The 27658-nt window shown below is 41.6% G+C and overlaps 1 protein-coding gene across 17 annotated transcripts; it reads left to right on the forward strand.

Moving 5' to 3' along the window:
• The first annotated feature begins 1884 nt into the window (after positions 1-1884).
• On the forward strand, positions 1885-19719 carry LOC144498612 (translocator protein-like). 17 transcript variants are annotated; one of them, XM_078219976.1, is made up of 7 exons: positions 1914-2045; positions 4586-4691; positions 4890-4927; positions 6685-6722; positions 8641-8864; positions 15576-15714; positions 18497-18804. In XM_078219976.1, exons 5-7 carry the CDS (start codon positions 8683-8685, stop codon positions 18665-18667), a joined length of 492 nt encoding a protein of 163 aa, XP_078076102.1. In that variant the 5' UTR covers positions 1914-2045; positions 4586-4691; positions 4890-4927; positions 6685-6722; positions 8641-8682; the 3' UTR covers positions 18668-18804. The 17 variants fall into 17 exon arrangements, with proteins under 17 accessions (XP_078076101.1, XP_078076106.1, XP_078076099.1 ...); XM_078219986.1 differs by having other exon boundaries at positions 8674-8864; XM_078219980.1 differs by lacking the exon at positions 4586-4691 and having other exon boundaries at positions 1907-2045; positions 6685-6856.
• Positions 19720-27658: the final 7939 nt, after the last annotated feature.

The following is a 27658-nucleotide window of genomic DNA, read 5'->3' on the forward strand; positions in this document are numbered from 1 at the left end:
TGAACAGGGGTGTATCATTTGCCATTGTCCAGTCCTATGGTACCATTCTTGTATGTAAGGATGATTGGAAGACTGGTCAGTTACTCTGCAATTTTCAATCTTGCATCCCTCAACATGCTCGGATGTTCATCCGTTCCTGGTAACTTATCAACGTGAAGTATAGCCAGCCTTTCTAATGCCTCCTTATTAATTTTAGCTCATCCAGTATCTCAACCACCACCTCCTTCACTATGATTTTGGGGCATCTTCTTTTCGTAAAGACAGATATAAAGTACTCATATGGGGTCTCTACCACCATGTATGAATTCCCTTTTTTAAATCCCTAATCAGCCCCTTCTTTTATAATAGATATATTTTTCTTTCTTGAGATGCGAGTTGCTGGCTGGGTCAGTATTTATTTCCCATTTTAATTGCCCTTAGGAAGGTGTAGTGGACCTTCAGCAGTCCAGCAGGGACACCCGCATTTCCTGTAGTGGTTTGATATAACTGAGTGCTTGCCACACAATTTCAGAGAGCAGCTCAGAGACACCCCTGTAGCCCTGACATCGAGTGTAGGCCACACCAGGTGAGGATGGCATATTTCCTCCCCTGAAAGGCATTAGTGAGCCAGATGGATGTTTACAAAAAAACAACTAGTTTCATGGTCGTTTTGAATAACTTACTATTTGATGGAATTTTAAATTCCCCCAGCTGTCATGGTGGGATTTGAATTCCTGTCTCCAGAGCATTAATCCAGGCCTCTGGATTACTGGTCCAGTAACCTTATCAGTGTACTACTACCACCATTCCATACTCCATCCCCACACCCCCCAGCTTTCCATACTCCATTCCTGTACTCCCCCACCCCCTCACCCCACTCTATCCCCAGAACCCACCCCAACCTTTCCATATTTTGTGTCAGCTTTCAGTCTCTTCTCATACTCTCTCGCCGCTTCTCTTATTTCTTTTGTCACTGCCATACTTTGGCTCCAATTTACCTGGAACAAATCCATTCTCACCTCACTGAAGTTGATCTTTCCTAATTAAGTATTTTTACTCGGCATTGTTCCTTGTCCACAACTACGCTAAACCTTATACCATGATCAAAGTTCTCTCAATATTCCCTGATACTTGATCCATTTGACCCAGAGCCAGATCCAGTAATGTCCCTCCTTCCTCGCTGATCTAGAAATTTCTTCTGAACACAATTCAAAAACTCTTCTTCCTCTCTCTAGCTTTTACACGATTACTAACCCAGTTTTATTTTAGATCATTAAAGTCTCCCAAAATAACTGTTGTACAGTTTTTATTCATCTGTTATTTTTAAAATTTGCTCCATTACACCTTTCTCACCAATTGAGTAATGGACAGAATACACTCAGTATCTAACCAAATAGACATGTCTTTGTATTTTCCAGATTACTGGTTAACAATTCTAATTTTTCCTTTCATCACCAATTATTTTAACGTTTAATCAGATTCCATAAAAACAGGAACTGAATAAACACACATAAGCAAACTTTTAACATCGACAACTTTTACCAAACAAAAAAGCACTGAATAAGATTGCTTTCCCCTTCCCTCCCAGCAGTGAGGCTGCCTTTGGCACTGGGGACAATGTTAATTGTAACACTTTGCGTCCTCACTTCCGGAGGAAGTGGATCCTGGAAACCGCTCCATTCGGAGCAAGGGTGCTTGATCGATGGAGGGGGCGGAGCTGACCATGGTGATTGACAGCTGGAGGGGGCGGGATGGGGTCATGGTGATTGACAGCTGGACGGGGCGGAGCTTACCAGGGTGACTGACAGCTGGAGGGGGCGGAGCTGACCATGGTGACTGACAGCTGGATGGGGCGGAGCTGACCATGGTGATTGACAGCTGGATGGGGCGGAGCGGGGATAGGTTGATTGACAGCTGGATGGGGCGGGGCTTACCAGGGTGATTGACAGCTGCTGTGAGGCAGGGACTCGGTGCGGGATAAGAGCCCACAACTGGAGTTGCGGAGACAGGAGGAAGATCTTAGCAGCAGGGTGCAGGACAGGAAGGTGGAGTGTTTCACATCTCCGGTAAGAGCGCTGACACAAATCCTGCTTTTAGCCCTTTATTCACCTGCTTCAACACATCACGTCTTATTCTACTCTTAGTAATTTAATCAGTTTGTGTAAGTGGACCACAGAGTTCCCCCCACTTCCCCAGTGAGTAACAGAGGGTCAAAATGTTCCCTAATTCGCGCTATGTGGGGAATTAATTGATCTTTTGGATCAGTTGGGCATTTTGGACCTTTGCCCAATTGTTGAAATTGCATAACTTTTCTCAGAGTGAACTGTGATTGGTCAACATGGGCTGTTTCATAAGAGATTTGTTTGGACTCCTATAACTTACACAAGGAAAGTCCCCTGCACTGTCTGAACTGGAGCCACTTCCACCTGTGGGACAGAGAACTTACATGTTTGGGAATACTTCTGTGGTTTGGTGGAATAAGTCAGAAATCAGTGTTATAACAGTGTGAATTATTTCAGGCTGAGTGGTTTTGGTAACATTTCTAATTCTGCTATTGAATACATTTCTAGTACAGGATTTCACAGCTGGAACACCTGTTCTGGAAGCTGGAATACCTGTCCTGGAAGTGTGTCACCTTCCCTAATTCCTTAAAGAAATTTTAAAAATTACACAAGGGACAGGTTTTTAACATATGTTCCATGTCTTATTGTAACTATTCCTTGCTCATTTTAATGGATTCCCCTAGTTATACCAGATCCGTCGTTAGAAATAGTTTATTCACTCTTATCATTTAACCTTTGTAATTTAAAAAGAAATCTGAATCAGATCCTCCCTATGTTTACACACACAAAATAAACACCAGCACAGACCTGTTGAGCTGAATGACTTGTACCATGTATAATGATCTCACCAGTGGACATAGAACCAAGACATTACCTACCTCCATGGCTTACTGCACTCATGCTGGGTATCATTTTATTTGCCTTCCATCAGGGATAACAAGAAGGCTTTCAGTGAGGGGCAGGAGACCCACTGCACAGTAACTCAGTTACATAATTAACTGAAAATTCAGAAAATTGTGCAAGTCACAAAGTTGCATAATGTTTCTCTGAATGATCTGTGACTGAACTGCAACAATTCTGTTTGGTGGCATAACGCAGGATTAATTTGAGTGACAGATGTAAGAAGGAAGATCACAACGACAGTGTGTGCGCTGGAAGGATGAATCCAAACCATGCTTCATGTCCCCCTGCTGAAATCACAAAGATTGAAGCCTGTGTAATTAGCTATTCAAGCAAATACTGCAGCTTTATTGAAAGCATAACAAACAATTACAGACGTTTGTTTTTGAATTCAAGAAACCACAATGTTTGTAGAAAAGTCACCTGGTTGCTGAGGGAAGTAAAGGTGGAAATTGCTGAGGTTCTGGCCACTATCTTCCAAACATCCTCAGAGGACGAAAGGTTTGCAAATGTTACACCCATGTTCAGAAAAGGGGAGCGGGGTAAACCTGGCAGCTACAGGCCTGTTGGCCTAACTCTGACAGTGGGCAACATTTAGAGACATTAATGTGCAACAAAAATAACTGGGTTAATAAATGAAAGCAAGCACAAATTTGTTAAAAGCAAATCATGTTTGACTTTATGATAAAGGCAAAAAACTGCGGAAGCTGGAATATGAAACAAAAACAGAAACTGCTGGAAAATCTCAGCAGGTCTGACAGCATCTGTGGAGAGAGAATAGAGTCAATGTTTCGAGTCTGGATGACCCTTTGTCAGAGCCTGGACATCCAGATTGGAAACATTGGCTCTATTCCCTCGCCACAGATGCTGTCAGACCTGCTGAGATTTTCCAGAATTTTCTGTTTTTGTTTGACTCAGCTGATTGATGGAGAAGGGTGATCAGAGTGGGGTGGTTGATGCTGCGTAAATGAGCTTTCAAAAGGTGGCTGATAATGTATCACATAATGCGCTCATTCAAAAAATGGAATTAATTACATATGCAGGGTTTGGCAGAAATTGCTTCCAATAGCAGAAGAGTTGAACACAGGTTTAAGGTAATCGGCAAAAGCATCAGAGGGTTATTGTTTTCTGAGCGAGTTCGGATCTGGAATATATTGCTTGAAAAGGTGGCAAAAGCAGATTCAAGAGGGACTTTCAAAAGAGAATTGGATAAATACTTGAAGTGAGAAAAATTGCAGGACCATGGGTGAAGAGCTGGGGAGTGTGATTGAGTTAATAGCTCTTTCAGCAAATCGTGGCCTCCTGTTCTCTAAAAGGTTTCGATTAAAGATGTGCATGATACTTTTTCACTTAGATTAACACATTTAAAATACTATACCTGTTACTGGGAATTCCTCTGTGTGTCATTGTATCAATGGCTTAAAATGTTCATTTAATTCGCACTAACTCAGTTATGTATTGACTGAAAATTGTGCAATTTATGATGTTACATCGCTTTTTACAGAGTGATGTGATTGGTCATCATGAGCTGCACGTTCCCTGTTTGGGTAACATAGTTTAATTGCAACTTCTGCTGTTTGCTCTAACTTAAGTAATCAATTCAAAATACTATTTAACTGATTCAGTTTGATTGGTTTGGCTAGATATATTCTTTACCCTTCTCTATCACACTGATAAGTGTGTGTAGCCTGGGCCACAGCATTCAACGAGCAGCACTTTAGCCACTGAATAGGGACCTATATTGGAGAGGTAAGTTAGCAAATCCCTGCCTCGCAATATCAGAGCAACGTGAACATTTCACATGTATCAACTTTTAGAAATGACAAAGGCACTTGATAGTTTTGAGTCCTATTAAGAGTAAATATATACATATCACTCATACTGTTGTGACTTACTATTATAGCTGTATTTCCTAAGGTAAAGACTATTTCTTTCCCTTCTCAACAGTATTCTTCTCTTCTGAAGATTTCAGCACCTTGCTAAAGGTCGGTTCTGATATGAAGGTTTCTCAGATTATACCGGAAGGGTCAGTGCTAGGTCCATAACTGTCCACAATCTATATCAGTGATTTGAGTGTTGTGGGGACCTTTCAAAAGTGGCCAATTTATGTCTAAAAGCTTAGATTCTATTCAAAAACTCACAAGAGGCAAAGTCTCTGTTCAAAAGATGTAACAAAATGTATTTAAAAACACAAAAATCATACAGGACAAACAAAACATAAACGTACGGCCGTTCCAGAGACCATCAAAGGGTTAAGCAGCTCAGCTTCAGAGTTGTAAAAACCTCTCCAAAGATCTGAGGCACTCAGCTAAAATACAGAATGATTATAGTTTTTTCTTACCTGTAAATTACACCTCTCATTAGCTTAGAATTGATTTTCAGTTTAGCAATCATACATCAATACACACCTTCTCAATTCCTCTGGCCATTCACAATTTGCCACTCGGCATAATGCTTTTTACTCGTCCGTTTAATACGGATATCGCCCTCTATTTTGGCAAATTTAACTTCCTGGTTGCTAGGCACCCACAGACGCTCTCCATAAGCCAACATTAACTTTCCCACCAGCACATTGCCAGATGAATAGATGCGTAAACCTTGGGCTCTAGGTACGTATCCATTCTATCCCTAGACAATGAATGCCACTATTCATAAAGTTACAACGTTTGTTCCACATATGCAATATTTCTAATTCCTTTTTCTGCTACCTAAGGGATATTCACCCCATGGTTCTAACCTTCTGACCTAAACCATTACACATTGTGGTGTCTTGTTCCTGGCCAAAGTGAACAATATATTAAAATACATTCAATACTTTGATATATATACTTTAAAATCATATTCATTTGTTTTAATACTGTTACTACATTCGCATATGAGCAAACTGTTCATACTAACTTGATATAAAGAATTATTTAACCCCTTTTCGCTATCCTGTCTCCTAGAAAACTATATTTTGCCTGTGAATCCAATGAGCTGATTGAAATTCCCTTCTACAGGGACCTATAGCGGAGAGGTTAGTTAGCAATTCCCTGGCCTCGCAATGTCAGAGTAATGTGAACATTTCCCATTGAAAGTTGTGTCAACTTTCAAGGACATTATTAAACTAGAAAGAGTGCAGAAAAGACTTACTAGGGTGCTACTGTGACTTGATGGTTTGAGTTATAAGGAGAGGCTGGATAGACTGGGACTTTTATCCCTGGAGCGTAGGAGGCTTAGGGGTGACTTTATAGAGGTCTATAAAATAGTGAGGGGCATAGATAAGGTAGATAGTCAACATCTTTTCCCAAAGGTAGGGAAGACTAAAACTAGAGGGCATAAGTTTAAGGTGAGAGGGGAAAGATACAAAAGTGATCAGAGGGGCAATTTTTTCACGCAGAGGGTGGTGAGTGTCTGAAACAAGCTGCCAGAGGTAGTAGTAGAGGCGGGTACAATTTTGTTTTTTAAAAAGCATTTAGACAGTTACATGGGTAAAATGGGTATAGAGGGATATGGGCCAAACGCAGGCAATTGGGACTAGCTTAATAGTTTTTTTAAAAAGGGAGGCATGGACAAGATGGACTGAAGGGCCTGTTTCCAAGTGTAAACCTCTATGACTCTAAGACTTCTAGAAATGACAAAGGCTCTTAATAGTTTTGAGTCCTATTAAGAGTAAATATATGTATCAGTCATACTGTTGTGACTTACTATTATAGCTGTATTTGCCAAGGTAAAGACTGTACTTATTTCCTTTGCTAAACAGTATTCTTCTCTTCTGAAGACTTCAGCACCTTGCTAAAGGTCAGTTCCAATATGAAGGTTCTTCAGATTATACCGCAAGGATCAGTGCTAGGTCCACAACTGTCCACAATCTATATCAGTGATTCGAATTGGGGACCAATCGCAATCTTTTCAAATTTGGTCTTGACACCAATGTAAGTTTTGAGGAAGATGGAAGGAGGCTTCAAGAGAACTTGGACAGGCTTAGTGAATGGGCTAGAACATTTTGATTTGATTTATTATTGTCACATGTATTAGCATACAGTGAAAAATATTGTTTCTTGCGTGCAATGTGAATAAGTGTGAAGTTATTCACTTGGGTAGAAAAAAACAGAAAGGCATAGGGTGGGATTTTCTGGCTGCACTCACCCCGAAACTGGAAAATCCTGCCTGAGGTCAATGGATCTTTCCATGGTCCGCCTGTCTCCCACTACAATTCCCGTGGCGGGCAGAATGGGAAAATTCACCACATAACATTTCTTGAATGGTGAGGGGTTGGGAAGTGTGGGTATCTAAAGGGACCTGGGTATCCTTGTTCTCGAGTCATTAAGAGTTAGCATGCAGTGCAGCAAGTAATTAGAAAGACAAATGGCAGGTTGGCCTTCATCCCGAGAGGGTTTGGTTACAAGAGTAAAGATATCTTGCTGCAATTATTTAGAACCTTGGTGAGACCTCACCTAAAGTATTGTGTACAGTCTATCCAAAACTTTGCTGTCCATCCACACCAAGTCCTATTCACCCATCACCCAGTCCTTGCTGACTTACAGTGGCCTCTGGTTCTCCAAAGCCCATCTTTGCATTTAAATCTCTTTGCACCCTCACCCCTCCTGACTCTAATCTTCATGTGGAGATGCCGGCGTTGGACTGGGGTAAACACAGTAAGAAGTTTAACAACACCAGGTTAAAGTCCAGCAGGTTTATTTGGTAGCAAAAGCCACACAAGCTTTTGGAGCTCCAAGCCCCTTCTTCAGGTGAGTGGGAATTCTGTTCACAAACAAGGCATATAAAGACACAGACTCAATTTACATCCGAAAGCTTGTGTGGCTTTTGCTACCAAATAAACCTGTTGGACTTTAACCTGATGTTGTTAAACTTCTTACTCTGTAATCTTCACCAGCTCTTCAAGCTACTGAAAACTCTTGCATTCCTCCAACTCTGGCCTCTTGTGCATCCCTTCCCTTGCCCTACTGCAGACTGATATGCCTTCAACCTTGGCTACTAGGCAACTGGATTTATTTTCCCATATTTCCTTTAGCCAAGCAGAGAGGACAACTGGAGAACTTCAGTTTCCACTTTTGAGATCGGTTAACTAAAGATGGAACAGAGATCAAAATTGGTGTCTTCCTTGTACGTGTGGCTCAGTTCCTCACAGAAGGAACATTTATCAACAAAGTTATTGGAAGGCACCCTTTGAACTGTTTTAATACATGTGGTTAGATTATTGTTGTGGGCTCTTTGCTATGTGAACCATAGCTAGATAATGGACGTATATTTGTATTAGCAACAACATCAATTCAACAGTTGTGATATATGAGCATAAGTGGAAGAAAATCAACATTATTGCTTTTCCAAGTAATAATAATTGGTGAAAATATTCAGAAACTGACCTTTCAGCTAGTTCTTTTTTCAATGAAAATGTGCTATATTGTTGCAAATAATATTGGATTATTAAAATGGAACATAGTTACAAAATATATTCGTGATGTTCTGAATCCTGTGGAAGGTATCATTGGATGTAATAACCTCGCATTTAAATTCTGCATTTAAACGTCATTCCATTTGCTAAATTGGGACAATAGGCAAAGCACATACCAATAATCAGATTCTTCCCTTAAGAATAGAAGACTATGGGTGCAAAATATTAACAAAATAATTTTGATTAAGCATTAATGTTAATTCATCTGATGTTTAATCTTGCCTTTATGTCTCGTCTGTCAAGGATATCACCTGTGAATACGTTTGTCCCGTTTAAACTAGCAATATGCCATCAACTTGGGTATACGCGTTTGGTTTCACTCTATTGCCAAATGCAGGAGGAATTTTTGCTCATCGTACAACCCAGAAAGAAATCACTGGCTGGTATGCAACTCTCAAAAAGCCGTCTTGGTGCCCACCTAACTGGATGTTTGGTCCTGTGTGGACAACGTTATACACAGGTATGGGGTAGGTAACTATTCAATTCTGTATTGTATCTACTGTTGCTTCCAATACTCTTTTATAAAATAAGTTCTGTTTAAAAATTGAGAAGTTTCTCCTATTGCCTGTTGCTGCATCTGATGTTCATGAATGATAGTTAACTGAGTTGAAACTCGCATTTCATAGAAACCCTACAATGCAGAGGGAGGCCATTCAGCCCATCGAGTCTGCATCGACAACAATCCCACCCAGGCTCTATCCCTGTCACTCCACATATTTACCCCGCTAATCCCTCTAACCTATGCATCCTGGGACACCAAGGGGCAATTTAGCATGGCCAATCAACCTAACCTGCACATCTTTGAGAGTAAACAGGAGGAAACCCAAGCAGGCACGGAGAGAACGTGCCAACTCCGCACAGTCACCCAAGCCGGGAATAGAACCCAGCTGCGAGGCAGCAGTGCTTGTCACTGTGCCACCCCAGTTTCTTATTGTAGTATGAAAATGTATGGTGTGTTAATGCTGATATATCTGTGGAATTCACTATCCCAGAGTGTTGTGGCTGCCGGGGCTTTGAGTAAATTTAAGGAAGAGGAGGGCAGATTTTTAACTGGTAAAGGATTGAAGAGTTATGATAAACGGTCAGGAAAGTGGAGTTGAGGCCGAGATGAGACCAGCCATGATTGTAATGAATGGCAGAGCAGGCTCGAGAGGCTGAATTATGGTCCTGCTTTAAGTGCAGACATATTCTAATGAGATTGTGGGAGTACTTGAATTTAACTTTCATTAGCAAAATAGGAGGCCACCTGGTGTCTAATTTACAGATTGCACTCACTGAGGGAACTCCAGGACACTAACTTTAAACTACTGACCTTTCGGTACAGTTCAGAGTCAAACTTACAAGATTGCATTCTTGTTGGTGATCTCTGACCACAATCTCTCACATTGTGCACATCATACGCACACATGCAAACTAGGAAATATTATGAAACAGTCCAAACACGTGATTCTTCTTCCCAATCTAATTGATTTGTGAAAAGAACCCTTAGCTGCCTTAGCTAAATGGTAATATCCTTGCGCCTCAGTCACAAAGTTATGGGTTCAAGCTCCTCTTCAGAGACTTGAGCAGATCATCCAGAACTAGGAGCAGGAGTAGGCAATTCAGCCCCTCGAGCCTGCTCCGCCATTCGATGCAATCACGGCTGATCTAATCTTGGCCTCGACTCCACTTACCTGCCCATTCACCATAGCCTTTTAAACTCTTTCCATCTTTTGTATGAGTCTTCTCTCTCAGGAGGACGCAAGAGATTTCAAGGCACTATTTCAAAGAAGCACAGTGGAGTACTCTGGGTTTGCTGGCCAATATTCACCCTTGGTGAACACCTAACACCAGATTATCTGGTCATTGTCACATTGCTGCTTGTGGGGCTTTGTTGTGTGCAGTGTCTGTAGCACATTTCTGTAGAACCTTTAAAATAATAAAACATCCCAAGGAGCTCCACAGGGGTATGATCAGTCAAAATGTGACACTGAGCCACATGAGATATTAGGGCAGATGAAACTTCAAGATTGATCAAAGAGGTAGGTCTTGAGGAGCATCTTTAATGGAAGGGAGAGAGGTGAAGAGGTTTAAGAAAGGAATTACAGAGGTTAGGGCAAAGTGGTTAAAATCAGAATTGAGCAAGAAGCCAGAATTGGAGGAGTGCAGGTATCCTGGAAGGGTTGTAGGGGCTGGTAGAGGTTACAGAAATAGAGGGGTGAGGCCATAGAAAGGTTTAAAAGAAAAGGATTAGAATCTTTAACATTTCCTTGCAGAACAACTTGATTGCAATTCCAAAGGACTTCACTATCTGTGAAATGCTTTGGGATATCCTGAAGTTGTCAAAGGCCCTATAAAAATCCAAATTCTTTCTTCCTTTCTGAAAGAGTCAGAAACTGCTTTCTATTTCAGACAATGATGATCCTGTACCATTTCCCAGATTATTCATTTTTAAGAGTGTTGGCTCCTTGACGCTCACACAGGTTGGCAGATAGAGTATTTTAGAGAAGCAGATTTTATGGCCCATGGAGATGAGGAAATGCTAAAATTGCTTAGGTCACTTGCTTCACAGCATTTAATTGCAGCCTACATTATGTCCAATTCTGAGGCCCAAGTCATCTTGTTCCTGGGAACGGAGGAATACGTGGAAACAAATAAGCACCGAAGAAGAGATGTATTTTTTCCATTCTGCTATGTAAAATGACTAATCCATTAGCAATGGTAGAATTATATACTTGAAGGATACTTCAATTTCAAATTCTAACACTAAACATGTACTCTGAGGATCAGCAAAAGTGTCTGGCTGTAAAGTTATCAATATACATGAAATTGTTTTGATGTATTGAATTTTTAGGTTAGCACTGAATCTTGCATTGGTTTGCACCAGTCAGTTAAACCCTACAAGTCCTGTAATTGTATTGGTTTCAGTATTGTATACATGGATGGGAAGTCCTTGGAACATTTTTCATTTCTTAGTAATATTGATCTGAGAAGTTGTACAATTGGTGAGCATTCATTGAAAGGAAATAGGAACAGGAGTTGGTTATTTAGCGCTTTGGGTCTACTCTGCTATTCAGAGGTCATGGCTGATCTGATCATGGTCTGAATTTCACTTTTCTGTCTTCCCCCCCACCCCTACACCCTTTGACCCCTTTGCCCAACGAAAATCTGTCTATCTCAGCCATGATTAAATCCCATGACCCAGCCTTCAGTGTTTTCAGGAGAGGAAATTTCCACAGACTTATGACCCTCAGAAAAAAATTGTCCTAATTTCCATCTTGAGAGGGTGTCTCTTATTTTTAAAGCATGTCCCCTATTTCTCATCTCCTCCACAAGAGGAAACACCCTGCCAAGTCCCCTCAGGACCTTGTATGTTTCAGTAAGATTACCTTTCATTCTTCTTAACTCCAGTGGGTAATTACACCTAACCTGTACAACCTTTTATCCCAGGAATGAGTCAGGTGAACTTTCTATGAACTGCAATGATATCCTTTTTCAAATTAAGGAGACCAAAACGGTACACATTACTCACCAATGCCCTGTACAGCTACAGTAAAACTTGCCTCCTTTTATATTCATATACTTTTATTGCAATAAACACCAAAATTCCATTTGCCTTCCATACCTGCATACTGACTCTTGTGATTCATGCACCAGGACACCCAGATCCCTCTCTGCCACCAATCTCTCTCCATTTAAATACTATGCTCCTTTTCTATTCTTCCTATTAAAGTGGTCACGTTTATATTTTCCCACTTTATACTCTATCTGCCAAATTTTACTCACTTAACCTATCGATATCCCTTTAGAGACTCCATACCTCCTCTTGACAACTTAATTTCCTACCTATCTTGGGCGGCACAGTAGCACAGTGGTTAACACTGCTGCTTCACAGCTCCAGGGACCTGGGTTCGATTCCCGGCTCGGGTCACTGTCTGTCTGGAGTTTGCACATTCTCCTCGTGTCTGCGTGGATTTCCTCCGGGTACTCTGGTTTCCTCCCACAGTCCAAAGATGTGCGGGTTAGGTTGATTGGCCATTAGTGTCCTGAGATGCGTAGATTAGAGGGATTAGCAGGTAAAATATGTAGGGATATGGTAGGGCCTGGGTGGGATTGTGGTCGGTGCAGACTCGATGGGCCAAATGGCCTCTTTCTGCACTGTAGGGTTTCTATGATTCTATGATTATTGGCAAATTTAGCTGCCGTACTTCCCTTCATCCATGTCATTGATACAGATCATGAATAGTTGCAGCTCCACCACTGATCCTTGTGTCACTTCACCAGGTACATTTTGCCAACCTGAAAAAGACCAATTTATCCCTAATTTCAGATTCCTTTTAGCAGTCTTTTATCTGTGCTAATGTGTTTTCCCCTACACCATGTGCTCTTATTCTGTATAAGAGCCTTTGATGTGATACCTTATTAAAGGCCTTTTGGAAATCCAAGCACAGCATATCTTCAGGTATGTCCCTTAACCCACCTTGTTTGTTACTTCCTTAACAAACTGTAATAAATTAGTTAAAGGTTTTCATAAAACAATGTTGACTCTGCCTGATTCAAATATGATTTTCTATGTATTCTGCTATAACCTCTTTTGATAATAGATTCTAGCAATTTCCCAATGACATCTGTTAGATTAACTAGTTTATTGTCTCCTGCTTTCTTTCTCCCTCCTTTCTTGAATAAAGATATTACTTTTGCCATTTTCCAATCTGCTGAGATCCTTCCAGAATCTAAGGAATTTTGAAATATTGTTACTGATACCTCTGCTTTCTCTGTAGCCACTTCTTGTAAGATTCTAGGATGCAGGTCATCTGATCCTGGGGACTCATGAGCCTTTTGGTCTAATAGTTTCCTCAGCACCTTTACTCTGGTCATAATGATTGTCTTAAGTTCCTTCCTTCCTTTCTCCTCTTCATTTTCAAGTATCTTCGGAAAGTTTGCTAAGTCTTCTACAGTGCAGACAGACATAAATACTGGAATTTTACCGCCCTGCCCATCACTGGAATCAGAGCAGGTGAGGGGCGGACAATGGGAAGATCCGTTGACCTCGGGTGGGATTTTACAGTTTTGCAACAAGCGAGTCCGTAACATTCCTGCCCAGGATACCTGTTTAACACTTTGTCATCTCTTTGTTTTCCATTATTAATTCTCCAGACTCACTGTCTAAAGGATCGCTCATTTCAGTTACTTTTTCACTTATGCTTGTAAAAACTCCTTTTTCTCATACTCTTGATTTCTCCCTCTTAATTTTTTCGTTATTCTTTGCTGGTTCTTAAAATCTGACCAGTCTTCTGACCTACCAGTAATCTTCACAGAATTGTACAGTGTTTCTTTCAATTTGATTTTTGCAAAAAATAGATTTTATTCATAGACTATCTGAAAGAACATTACACAACATTCCAAAAAGGTCATCACACACATTGCAGTAACAGTCAAGTCCTTTACATACATCATGTTGTACTCTGAGGTGCATCAATCCAGTCAAAGACACGTCACAAATATTTCAAAATGGTTCTTACAAATGATGCAAAGGTATTTAAAGGTTGTCTACATAGAACAAGTTGCACTCCGAGGTGCTGCCGTACAACTGAGATATAGATAATATTCACTGTATCCATTCAGTGAGTCATTCAGCCTAAGGGTGTTCTGCTCCCCTCGGTTCACTGTGGTTGAAAGGCTTTAGACAGCGACCTTTTCCATTTGCACTTCTGCAGCAGCTACCCCAAACTTTAGTGCGTCCCTCAGCACGTAGTCTGGGGCTTATTTAATGGGCCAGTCTGCAACATTCGGTCAGAACAACTCTTTGTACTGGAAGACCAACAGGTTTTGGGCAGACCAAAGAGCGTCTTAACAATAAGGCAATACGCTGCCACTGAATTGTCAGTTAAATGATGCACACTAATGAAACCCCTTCCCCTTTGACTCCGACCTCAAGGCGAATGTATCCATCCTTTTGAAGGCTGTTCCACCAGATTGGATACAGGGAGTCCTGACTGACAGTAGAATGATTCAATCATAGGCCCTTTTTCCTTGGGGAAAATAATATTGGACTGCATGACAATCCAATCAACACGAGGCACAGCTAACATGCTGTTTGGCAGACCTGTCTAATGGACATTATCCTCCTCTTCCCCCCCCACTCCTCGGGGGCAATTCTCCCAGCCCGTTGTGCTAATTTTTTAGCACTGCAGACAGGGAGAATCGCACGTCGGCCGATTCACGGAATTTGCGCATGTGTTCCCGCCGCGCGCACATCTTCCAGCGCTGGATATAGTGCGCATCTGAGCCGCTCTGGAAACTGGCGGGAACACCAAGTAACTATTTTGAACCTGTTTTTGATCTTATTTTAATGTGATTAGTGGGCCCGGGACTGAATTCTTCAGGCCCACTAGGATCTCCCAACCCGACAGCAGTATTTCACTCCAGCGGGGTTCAGACTAGCTCCCCACATTTGGGGAACTAGCAGGACAATCCTGCTGGAGTGAAGGGGGGCAATCGGGGCCCCCCAGGGGGTTGGGCGGTGGGAGGGTGATGCCCCGTGGGCATGGGCACTGCCCAAGGTGCAAAGTGCCCATGCCGCACCTTGGCACTGCCCATAGGGCGGGGCCTGGGGGTGATCGGTGGGGGTGGGAGGTCCCACTGCCTCTCTGCCATTGCGATCAATGTGATCTGGAGGGAAGTCGACAATCAGAGTGGGCTGGGGGGAGGGGAAGGCAGATCTGCCTCCCAGGCGGGGGAGGGGGGGGTGGTGGGTGGAGGAGCAGCACTGCGAGGGTCCTGGGCTGGCGAGCGATTGAGCTGGCCAGCAAACTCCAAGCTGACAGTTCAGGGGCATTGCGCATGTGCAGAGTTCCGGAATTATCAGACTCCGGCTTGAATAGGTCCCGCCCCCCCGAGCTTTTAATGATATTCACAATTGTGACCAGTGCAGCGTACAGAATGTGGGAGATTCTTATCTGAAGTCACACTGAAAAAAAACAGCGAGATTTACAACAGGTTTCCCACGAATTTGACTTTTTTTTTGGGAGAATCATGGCCCTCATTTCTGCAGTTTCTAACTGGGTTGTAATGTGGCGCATTATGTTGTAACCGAGCAGATGACAACCTAATTGTTCAAAATCATTCATGATCCTGATCATTGTCATGTACCACCACTCTTATTTTGGACCAATTTTATTGTGTTCTATTGTTCTCAGCTATGGCTCTTACCTGGTGTGGAAGGAATTGGGTGGATTCACTGATAAAGCATTGATCCCGCTTGGTTTATACGGAACACAACTTATTCTCAACTGGACATGGACTCCTATTTTCTTTGGGGCACACAAAATGGGATTGGTATGTATATAGATGCTGTAAGGAAGAAGTGATTGCTTAGTGAGCACTGTAATACTAGCAACTATTTAACCAGTTTTCCTTGTTAGCTTTCTTCCTTTTCGGAAGGTATTGACTTCCTGCCAGGGTTAACCCAGTGTTACAATCTCAGTTGATGTGTTAACTGACAGGAAGATTCCAGAATGGAACAAGGCTCAAAAGACCGCAGCTTTTACATTTTCATAAAACGTGAAGGAACAGTCTCACAGCACCTAATTAGTTTTAACAACAAGGAAAAAAACATTTATTAAGCATGAAAAAATTGGAATATAACACAATGCTCCTTTACTCCCCCCTTAGCTTAACAATTACACACAGATTACTGAGATTAAGACCATAAGACATAGGAGCAGAATTAGGCCACTCGGCCCAGCAAGTCTGCTCCACCATTCAATCATGGCTGATATTTTTCTCATTCCCATTCGCCTGCCTTTTCCCCACAATCCCTGATCCCCTTATTAATCAGGAACCTATCTCTGTCTTAAAGACACTCAATATCTTAAGTTACAATGGTCTCAATAACACAAAATCCCTTTTAAACACACAAAATAGCTGTAGTCAAATACACTCTCCACTCTGAACCTCAGGTGAACATCTATGCATTTCTCCTCAGAATCCCCCAGATGATTGTCTCATGAGAGTTTCCAAACACCATTCTGAAAAACACCTTTTAAAATCTTCTTTCACAATAATGCTTTCCATTAGCAATTTGCATTCTGAAATCTAGTCCAGTTTTTCCACATGATTCTTTTAAACAAAGCTTCTGTTCCACCTTTAACAGTGATTAATAGGATTTCTTTGTCTTGACTGCAATACAAACTGCTCACATTTGCTTGAACTCTTGATTCCCAGACTCTATATTAAAATGGTATCAAACTTTGATTTACCTCTGAAGTCTGTTTTCCTACTTTAAATCTGATTATTGCAATAATCTCTAACTCAAAATATTTTGTTTACTTGTCCTTGAATTGTTCTGAACAATAACCTGTTCTCTATTCTCTTAACTTCAGTCATGTTAAGACATTCTGTCTGTCTCAATTTCCCTGGTTATCTGAACTATAACTGGTTCTTTGGGAAGCCTGCCTCTTTGCAGCTCTCACCCTGGTCAGTCTTTCTTCTTGAGTTGAGAGATGTTCACTCCCTGGTGTCCTTCTTAAATTGCCAGCAAATTCGGCTAAACCAAGAGCAAAAATCCTTCCTACCTTTAAAGGGCCTCCATTTGCTAAACAATGCCCTCCTACTTCTTCTCACTTATTTACTCTTCATATCGTAACCTTCTCCTAAGCACAATAGAAACATAGTTGGAACTTAGCCAACACACACACATACAAACGCCTTTGTCCAGCATGAATCTAACTACAGGTTTTACCCTTCCTTCCATGGAAACAAATTAAACACACTTAAAACTATACCTTATTTCTAATGTTCACAATACAAATATAAATTCCTTAAAACTACCTTTTTTTTCTTAACACCACAGACACTTTTCCAACACTGATACCTTGCTCAGATCTGAATGTATTGCAGAGCTTTGTCAGTGTTGGTAGGATATTTGATAGCTGGGAGCATCATTGTGTCCCTAAGATGAACTAGTTTGGGTTTAACTGAGGGTGATTGGAGCACCCACTACTCTCATCAATTAACAGCAGAGATTAGAGAATCTTCCTAGTCTGTGTGATTGAGCTACTATCAGATAAATTCTGAGATGCTCCTCCATATTTTACTTACTCAGAAGCTTGCATTGAATTGGTGGCTGGTCTTTCATCCTCACACCTCTGCCCCTATCAAGGGTAGCTTGCAAGTCACCACCATTTTTAAAATTGTAGGCACATTGACTATGAGGCAATTAAAATTAAGGGCAGTCTATGTTGTTGTATTGTTTTAATCACAAATTAGAACTGTCAAATTGTCATAGCCCTCACCATCAACCCTCCCACCAAATTGAACAAGAGTTAAAAACCAAAGTAGTTTACCTGAACTCAGCTAATTGTCAGACGGAGACGCACATGGATAACTGGGTATAATGTTATAGTGAATCCACTGTTAGAACAAGTGCCTGTCAGAACAGAGGCCTGTACCACCATTACTGGCTTCAGCTTTTCAACTACACATTCTGAGAGAGATGGAAAACATACATGCTGCAAGTACCAAGGTTCAAGCTGCACAAAATACTGTCCCTGTACACCTAACGATCGTAATATTAACAAACTGTTTTCATGAAATTTTCTTCAGATTTGAAAAAAACTGCTTTGTTTCCTGAGGTACAAGGATGCACACAGATTTTTAAAAATAATAAAACCTTGTTAGAAAGCGTTATTGGCAGTCTAAGAATAAAACAAATGTGCTTAAATAATGGTGGCCAGTTCATCTACTCCTTTAAAAAAAAACTATTGTTCTTGATGTTCTCAACTTTGAAAGTGGACCAGTGATAATATTGGATTGCAGGCTTTGTGTCAAGACACTTCATTAAAATCCTCTGTCTCTCTCATGTTTTCCGTCGCTACTCCGAATGGATGGTATATCCACTTGGTAGATTGGAGATGGTGGAATAGTTTCGTGGAACTTGACAGCAGACAAGATAGTTCAACAGAACAGTGTGTGGCACTTGTGAACTGTTTGTCCTTGTTGTGTTATATCATCCCATGTAATTTTACATCTGGAACTAAGTTACAAAGAATAGTTTGGTCTCAAAGCAATGCATTATATTGCTACAGCCACTTTCTTGACCATTTTGTTGTTGTTGCAGGCTTTTGCTGATATACTCTGCATTTATGGCACAGCAGTAGCTACGACTGTGATCTGGTATCCCATCAACAGAACAGCTGCTTATCTAATGGTTCCTTACATCGCCTGGTTGACTTTGGCTTCTGCTCTTAACTACCGCATTTGGAGGGACAACAAGGTTAAGGAAGATTAGAGCTGCTCATTTCTCTGGAACATCTTGGATTCAGCCTGCCTAATAGCTTTGGCAAATGGAAGGATTAATCATGTGCTCCCGTTTCTTAGGTGTAGAGAATTAAAACCCTAAATTAAAACTTGTGGCTTATATCCATTTCTCATTTGTTTTGGTGTGTATTATAGCACCTCCCAAAAAGAAAATCATCAAATAACAAATGCACTACAGGAACCCAGAAACTGCAACATCAAGGGAGTCTTTAAACATTGAGTTCTGAAAACCCTGGGCTAGATTTAATGTGGGCCATCATGGTGGCGAACATGGTGGCTAGAACATCATGGGAGAAGTACCACTTCAGTCTCTTGGCAGTGGCAAAACCTCCCCCAATTAAGTCAGTGGGTGGAAGGGGCTGAAATAGGAATATCGATCACAGGCAGCATGTTAATTAGGCTCATTAATGAGCCATTTGACACCCATTATCCCAGAGACCAACACAATTTGATGGTGGTTCAGGGATTAAATGCAGGCAGCATAGCTTTCTCATGTCCTCAGAAGGCCACCCAGCTTGCCAGTGGCCTCCCAGAGGATCCCTTGTAGTCAGGCACTCTGATCAAGAAATCTGGTATTGAGCAAGGAGGACTGTACAAGTCAACCCCTACCATTGCCTCTGCTCCCCTTACTCCTTCATTCTCTCATGTTCCCCAACCCACCTTCATTCACCTTTGGTCTGGGGAAATACGATAATCCTGGCCCTCTGGATGGTGTAAATTATGATTTACTTAACTAAGTTGTTTGCAGAAGCTAATCATTTTAACTAACATATTCCATCCCTGAATGACATCTTTGGGCTTCCTGTATAAATGGTTGCACGCAATAGACGCCTTGGATGACTAGCTTTCTGATTCAGGCTCATGGAATCAGTTGTTCCACTGCTCTATTTCTGGCATAGTGTATTATAGAGCGGTCTCGCATCAATTTATGTTGGCACCTCTTGAGTAACATTGTAGCTTTTTATTTGTTTTAAATGTTACTTTAAAAGTTGTTCACGCATAAACTAAAACAATGCTATTGTTTCTAAAAGGCTCAGATACTTTTCTATAGATGCCATTGAGTCGATGCTGAATCAGCCCTTCATTAACAGCAGGATAAGAGTCATTGCACTCCATACGTAATCAGAATGGTTCAATGACACAATAGGGTAAAGTGGAATAGTCATTGAATAATGATTCAGTTTTCAACTAAAGACTGATTTTCATTTAGCCTAGGGCCAGAGTTTGAAGAATTTTTAGATCTGCTTTCTCTTTCTTTGTAAGGTGTCCAACAACACCAGGTTAAAGTCCAACAGGTTTATTTGGTAGCAAACGCCACTATCTTTCAGAGCGCTGCTCCTTCGTCAGGTGAGTGAGAGATCTCTTTTTCTTTGCCATCCACATCTCTCTGGGTGAGATCAGATATTTGAATATAGATCACAAATCAGAGTTAGCTTTATAGCTCAAAACCACAACTTGCTTTTACATAACACCTTTAACACAGTATAAAACCTCCCAAGATGCTTCCCAGAAGTATTATCCAACAAAGCCACACAAGGCGATATTACGCTATGGCAGGGCTTTTGAATGTGCAGTTTATAACAACATGAAAATTAAAATGAAGAGCTAGAGGTGGATGTTTCATATAAGCAGATTATGGAAAGTGCAATACTGAGGTAAAGCGGATTTAGTCTATTTAACACTCCATATATATTTGTGTAGAAGTCAACCTCACAACCTTTAGTCTAACAAAACCCACATCATTTCATATACTTTGATTAAAAGTTAACCTTAGTTTTTCAGGGATTGAACCGTGTTGTGATTATTAATTACTTACCAGTAATTAGTACGGTTCACTAATTTAAAGGCACAACGGGAACCTTTAGATTTTCCTTCTGTCAATTCTAGTGGCAATCCTCCAGCCAATTAACAAGACTGATGTGTACTGCGTGATCTATAATGGTGCTTTCAAAAAAGAATAAGTACGCAGTTCAATTTAAAATAAAAGTTGTAGCATTCACTAAGAGCAGACTAATAATAGCACAGTAGATGAGGAAGATCCATGTGGTGATGTTATACAACCAGGCTATTGGGATGAATTGTTCAATAATTCAGATAGTGATTAGAGTGAGCTCAAAGGATTGCAATATGAAGTTTTATAGTTAATTCATTATGTATATATTGTAATACACTGGATAAATAATGTTAGATAATTCATGTTAATTATTTCTTCTTTTTACTTTTATGCCATTGCAATGGTCTTTTTTGGATTTCATTTGGCCCAAATCAAGCATGCGTGTCAACGCCTCAAAATCATTACCTGGGCAAAATACATACTTTTTAGTCTGAAAAATTGGCCACAAAAATTAAGTTTTTACATGAGTATTATATATGTTAGCATCACCTACATCCAGGGTAGAAGTTCTGAATCAAATTCAACAGCAAAGTCTTGGAGCAACAACTGGGAGCACAGAATTGATATCAGAAATCTATGTCGTATGCATTTGCTGCAATTTTCCCAAACTGCATTAGTGTTAGATGAAGGATGTTCTAATAAGTTACTCCTTACAATAATAGGGTTCACACCATTACAAGTAGATTTTCAAATCAATTAAGCATATGACTATTATTGGCAATAATTAAAGGTAGGGATAGATACATGTAGGCAAAACCCTGCAAGTACACCAGAGAAGTAACACCTATAAACACAGGGTGGCATGGTAGCACAGTGGTTAGCACTGCTGCCTCACAAAGCCAGGGACCCAGGTTCGATTCTGGCCTTGGGTCAGTGTGTGTGGAGTTTGTATGTTCTCTTGTCTGCATGGGTTTCCTCCCACAGTCCAAAGATGTGCAGGTTAGGTTGATTGGCCATGCTAAAATTTCCCCTTAGTATCCAAAGATGAGCGGGTTAGGTGGATTGGCCATGCTAAATTGCCCCTTAGTGTCAGGGAGACTCGCTAGGGTAAATGCATGGGGTTATGGGGATAGGGCCTGGGTGGGATTGTGGTCAGTGAAACTTGATGGGCTGAATGGCCTCTTTCTGCACTGTAGGGATTCTATGATTTGAGCCTGTGGATTATCAAGACTGGAATGTATTTGGAGCATCTACTCTTTTACATATTTTATTTCAACAACACTTCCTTCATATCCTTTACCAACAACTTCAGTTTCACACATCCTAATTGATTTAGTAGTCAAATCTTTAGATTGAGGACAGTTACAGAAATTGGGGAACTTCTAGCCTTTGTAAAGCTGCTACTTTTCATCACCCTGGTCTGTATCCCTTTGACAGATATAACCTTCCAAGGTTGCCTTTATGTGCAGCTCTTCATGTCTGATCAATATAACTTTCTCCTACTACCCACATTTCACTACCATAAAAATGTCACAAATCTCCTGTGTCCCTTTGAGTCTGAAAGACAAATAACCTATAAAATGCCATGTTGTTCAGACACATATTCTCAGCGCTCACTCTGAAGGACCTATTACTAGTTAGTCACAAGACCAGCTTACATCAAAATGACGAACTGCTGCTGAGATCAGCTACGATGGAAAAGTTACTGGATACAGTTAACATAAAGAAATTAGAGAGCTATCAATTGCTGTTCCATCTGACTAACCATCTCCTCATAGTATTATCTGCTAGAGTTGAAAATTATATATCTTGTATAACCAAAGATGGTTAATGGAGTTCTATATCACCTCACTATCGCAATAGTACAAACATAACTCCGAATCATGTTGCTTACAAGTTAGCCAGCAAGACAGCTGCTTCTAACCAGATGGTTGAGTTCGGCTCTCAGGGCACTCTGTCATTCCAATCTACCGTCTACAGTTTGGATTGATTGCTCTCTGACCTTGCCTAAGTTGCATGGCAGCTGTGCACTCTGTCTCCAAGAGGAGAGTGAAAAAACAAAATCTTCACTGCTTGGTAACTCACCCATATGATTATAGGTCGGAATTAACCATAGACAATTCCATACAACGCTACCCAGTGCATTTACCCCAGAGTGAAGAACTCTGGTCTGATCTCGTTTCACCTGATGATTGGATTGGATTATCACCTAACAATCAATCTTATGTCAGTTGAGAGCTGTCTTAGAACATGGACATAGAACAGTACAACACAGGAACAGGCCCTTCAGCCCATCATGTTGTGCTGAACATGACACCAAATTAAACAAATCCCATCTGCCTGCCCTTGGTCTATATCTTTCTATACCTTGCATATTCATGTGCTTATTTAAATGCCCCTATCGCATCTGCCTGCATCACCATCCCTGGCAGCGTGTTCCAGACACCTACCACTCTCTGTGTAAAAAAACTTGCCCTCACATCTCCTTTGAACTTTCCCCCTCTCACCTTAAGTTCAGGCCCCCTAGTATTTGACATTTAACTCTGGGAAAAGGACCGTCAACCCTATCTATGCCTCTCATAATTTTATAGACTTCTATCACGTCTCCCCTCAGCTTCCGCCGCACCAGAGAAAATAACCCTAGTTTGTCCAACCTCTCCTTATAGTTCATACCCTCTAATCCAGGCAGCATTCTGGTAAACCTCTTCAGTTTTCTGGGTGCCTACATCTCTATCGTACTACCAGATAACACATCTGTTGTAACCAGAGATCACCTTAACAATAATGTAGCGGGTTATTGGGAAAGCGCGTGTAAAAAGTGTCCAATCAGCCAGATCGTATTGATTGGCGGAACAAATCTCGATGGGCTGAATGGCCTATTCTGCTCCCACGTTCAAGTATCCAAGATGGCACAGGCTTAGTCCAGAATTCCAAAAAAATGTTGGAATGTGGCTCATAATTTAGCAAATATGACATGGATGCATTGATATTTTTCCAACTTCATTTTTTATCCATGCCTGACTAGGAAAGAAAAATAAAATTCTGAGCTGTCCTGCGCACTATCTATACGGTCAAAATATTTATCAGTCTGAATGTTTTCATCTGGTCCCTGGAAATTTGGGTTGGATCTACTGATCTTTTCACTCCACACTGGAGGTTTGTTATCAAGTTCAAGGGTGTGTCTATAATCCCCTGAAAATAGTCTTGCTTGCCTTAGCCAGGTTCTAAAGTTGGCAGTCTGCTCAGTGTGTTTCTCTGCTCTGCCCTGCATGAATCATTCTCTGCTCTGTTCTCTGCTCTGCCTAACGTTAGAACCTGGTTACGCCCCAGCTTAGAATGTGGACCATACTGGGTGCAAGGAATGGCTGAGGCTAATAGATTAGATAGCTGCCTGTAAATGGAAAATAGACAGGTACAAGAGTTAATGCAGGGTTACATCCTAGTTCTGACTTATTTTGTCATTCACCTGTTTCTGTGATTCATTTGAATTTCTTTCAATCCAAACTAATATCTGTCCTAATAGCCTTTCAACACACAGGAGTTTTAATGAGGGGATGAGAAAGATTCTGTTCTTTCGAAGTGAACCGACTGGCCACATCAAAAAAACATTTTTGGCGCCTGTTTTTTTTAAACCAGCTATTTGGTGCGGAGAGTGGGGGTGAGGCAAACTACGCAAAATAAATCTCATGACTCAACCAAAGCTGACGGATCTTTCAAAGGAGACCATCTAGTTTATGTCAGGAATTTCAGGTTTGACCACTGTGGTTGCCTGGGAGAATCGTAGTGAGATCTGGGCCTGTATCTTATTTGGTGGACCTGCGAGGGAGAGAAGCACGTGGTCCACATAGGAAGGGGAGAAGCTGCAGCCCCGACAGCAAAACAAGAGGATCAGTGATTACTTCTATTGTTTCTTCATCAGCGACTGAATTGAGGGAACTGATTGTTTTAGAAGAGGCCCCTCGAGCTACCTCAGAGGAAGCTGGAGAACTTGTCTGCACCAACAAACCTTCTGAGATTTCTAAACATAGAAACTAGAAGTAGGAGCAGGCCATTCGGCCCTTTGAGCCTGCTCTGACATTCATTATGATCATGGCTGATCATCAAATTCAATATCCTGATCCCACTTTCCCCCATATCCCTTGATCCCTTTAGCCCCAAGAGCTGTATCTAATTTCTTCTTGAAATCACACAATGTTTTGGCCTCAACTATTTCCTGTGGTAGTGAATTCTTTCTCACTTTCTGGGTGAAGAAATTTCTCCTCGCCTCAGTTCTAAAAGGTTTACCCCTTATCCTCAAACTATAACCCCTAGTTCTGGACACCACCACCCCCTCCCCCTCCCCCCACCCCATCGGGAACATTCTTTCTGAACAACTATCTTATGCTAATGTCACCACTTCCCCACTAATGGAAGAACCTGTCAGAGAACTGAGGCATCCACCAGGCCTCAGAAGTCACCTGATGGACTGACTTTATAAAAGACTGTACCATATCACACCCCCCTCAGCCCTTGTTATAAAGAATTATCTGTTATTATCCTGTTACATACAGAATATTGAAGGACTTGGGGGAGGGGTGTGGGGGGGGGGGGGGGGAGGATATGGTAACATGGCCCCTTTAAGGAGCAGTTGTTCATGGGTAACATGGCTTGCCTGGGGCCTACTACACTGAAATATGTCAATCTTGGCCAATGGGGAGAAAGTGCGTCAGGGTCCGAGGGTGCGAGGGACCCTCAATTTGAGCTCGGGAGTCAAGAGTGAAGAAGATCTGTGTTGTAGTTGTTGTGCCTGTAGACAGTTTTACTCGCGTCTGTTCAATAAATCACCTTTGTAATTTAAGCAGCCTCCTTTTGATACCTCATGCACTAGCCATCCAGAATGGCAGCGACAATGCACAATACAGAGTTCAATCAGAATGTTGAGTTTGAAAGCACAGTAGTAAAACATAAATAATCTAATTTTTAAAAGAAAGATTTGCATTTATATAGAGCCTTTCAATCTCAGAGGACGGCACAAAGAACCTGACAATCAATTATATGCTTTTTCTGAGGTGTACTGTAAGGAACTGTGTCAGCCAATTTGTAAACAGTAAACCCCCACACCACAATGTGACAATGAACAGATAATCTGTTTTGACTGAGGGATAAAGATTTGCTGGGGCACAGCAGATAACTCACCTTTGGATGCCATTGGACCTTTACTTTCACCTCAGTGGCACAGTGATTTGCACTGCTGCCTCACAGTGCCAGGGATCCGGGTTCAATTCCGGCCTCAGGTGACTCCGTTTGCATGTTCTCCCTGTGTCGACGTGGGGTTCCTCCGGATGCTCCGGTTTCCTCCCGCAGTCCAAAGATGCAGGTGAGGTGGATTGGCTATGCTAAATACATGGGGTTGTAGGGATGGCGTGGGAGGAAGAGCTGGGTAAAATGCTCTTTCAGAGAGTCAGTGCAGACTTGATGGGCCAAATGGTCTCCTTCTGCACTGTCGGGATTCTTTGGAGGGGACAAATAGGGTTTAATATCTCATTTGGAAGATGGTATCTACCAACAATGCAACTTTCCCCTGTGTACTGCAGTTGAATGTCAGCCTTGATGTTTTGTGTGCGAGTTCTGAAATTGGACCCACAGCTTTCTGTCTCTGAGTTATGAGTGCTACCAACTGAGCCACAGATGACAATAGACCATTAAATTATTACATACCACATCATTACTTTTCTTTCCTTCCCAGTGTTCTCCCTCTCTCTTTCCTTAGAACCTCCTGTGCCATCCTTCATTTCCTGGCAGAAGGCATTATCAGGAAATTGGTTTGCCTGCCCCCATTAATGTTATACAAGGAGATGCTTGAGTGTATCTGGAGGTGACTGTTTTCTAATCACTCCTCTGGGAAACACAGCGGCTTCAAGAATTCAACATACGGAGAGTGTGACACTTTGCCCTCAATCTTTGCTACTCTATGTTGAAGCACCAATAAATTACTGGTTTCAAAAACTAAACTGAAGGGTTTTAGCGTAAGTGGCAAATACATAGCATTGTGTTCTGTGCAAATCAATACTTGCCAATGGAACTTTAGACACATGCCGAGAGTCACTGGCCTTGCCAACCTTACCACTGCTGTTATTCAAAGCAGTGCCATAAATCAACAGGAGTGCCGTGACGTTATCCAACACTAGAATGAATTATTATTCACTATTTCACACTGAGCCGTGACCTCATATTAAGACCGGTATGTTTTATCTCTTTTAACGGAAGAGACAGCTCGTGTTCTTAAATAACAAACAAATAAATGACAATGCATGATATCAGACTGCAGTGTTAATTAATCACTATCAGCAGAAAATATATACGCCTTTGTTTCAGATTAACCATATGATCAGTCAGTTTCTGATTCTTTTCTCCATCTACATTTACAAACACTTTTTCTGTGCACAATTAACTATTACTTGGATATGTTTACTTGTAAATCAGCCTTTACTGTTTGTACCTCACAAACAGTGCTGGAAAAGGAAAGTGTTTACATTCAAAGGGAGCAGTGATCTTTTCAAGTGTTTCACTCGTTCCATATGCTCCAGGGCACATCTTGTATCCTGGACAACCACATGTGCAGGAAGCATCGCCAGCTGCAGGAGCTGAAGCTCCACGCACTGGAGCAGCTGGTGTGGCTGCGCTGCATCCGTGAAGCTGGGAGCCAATGGGGATAGCCCATTTCTGGATGTGATCACCCCACAGCTTAAAGAAATGCAGGCAGAGGAGGGACTATTTACCCACTGTGAGGAGCAGGCAGGTAGGAAGGAGATCCCTGAGTGCATCTCACTCTCCAGCCAGTTCTGAATACTGATGAGCGTGAATGTTCCTCTGGAAATCACCACAGCTGGCTCAGCTGTACAGGAGACCAGGAGGAAGGATGGGATAGGCAGCAGTGATTGAGGATTCTCTAATTTAGGGGAGCAGAGGTGTTTCTGCAGCTGCAGCGGGTGTGACTCCAAGCTGGGATAGTACCTTCCTGGTGCTAGGGTCAAGGATACCACTGAGCAGGTGCAGTGCGCTCTGAATGGGGGAGTGTAAACAGCCAGAGGTTGGGGTCCATATCTATACCAATAATAAAGGCTTAAAGAAATGTGAGATTTTAGAGAA

Source organism: Mustelus asterias, chromosome 9 (assembly GCF_964213995.1).
Source record: "Mustelus asterias chromosome 9, sMusAst1.hap1.1, whole genome shotgun sequence".
Lineage (NCBI taxonomy): Eukaryota > Metazoa > Chordata > Chondrichthyes > Carcharhiniformes > Triakidae > Mustelus > Mustelus asterias.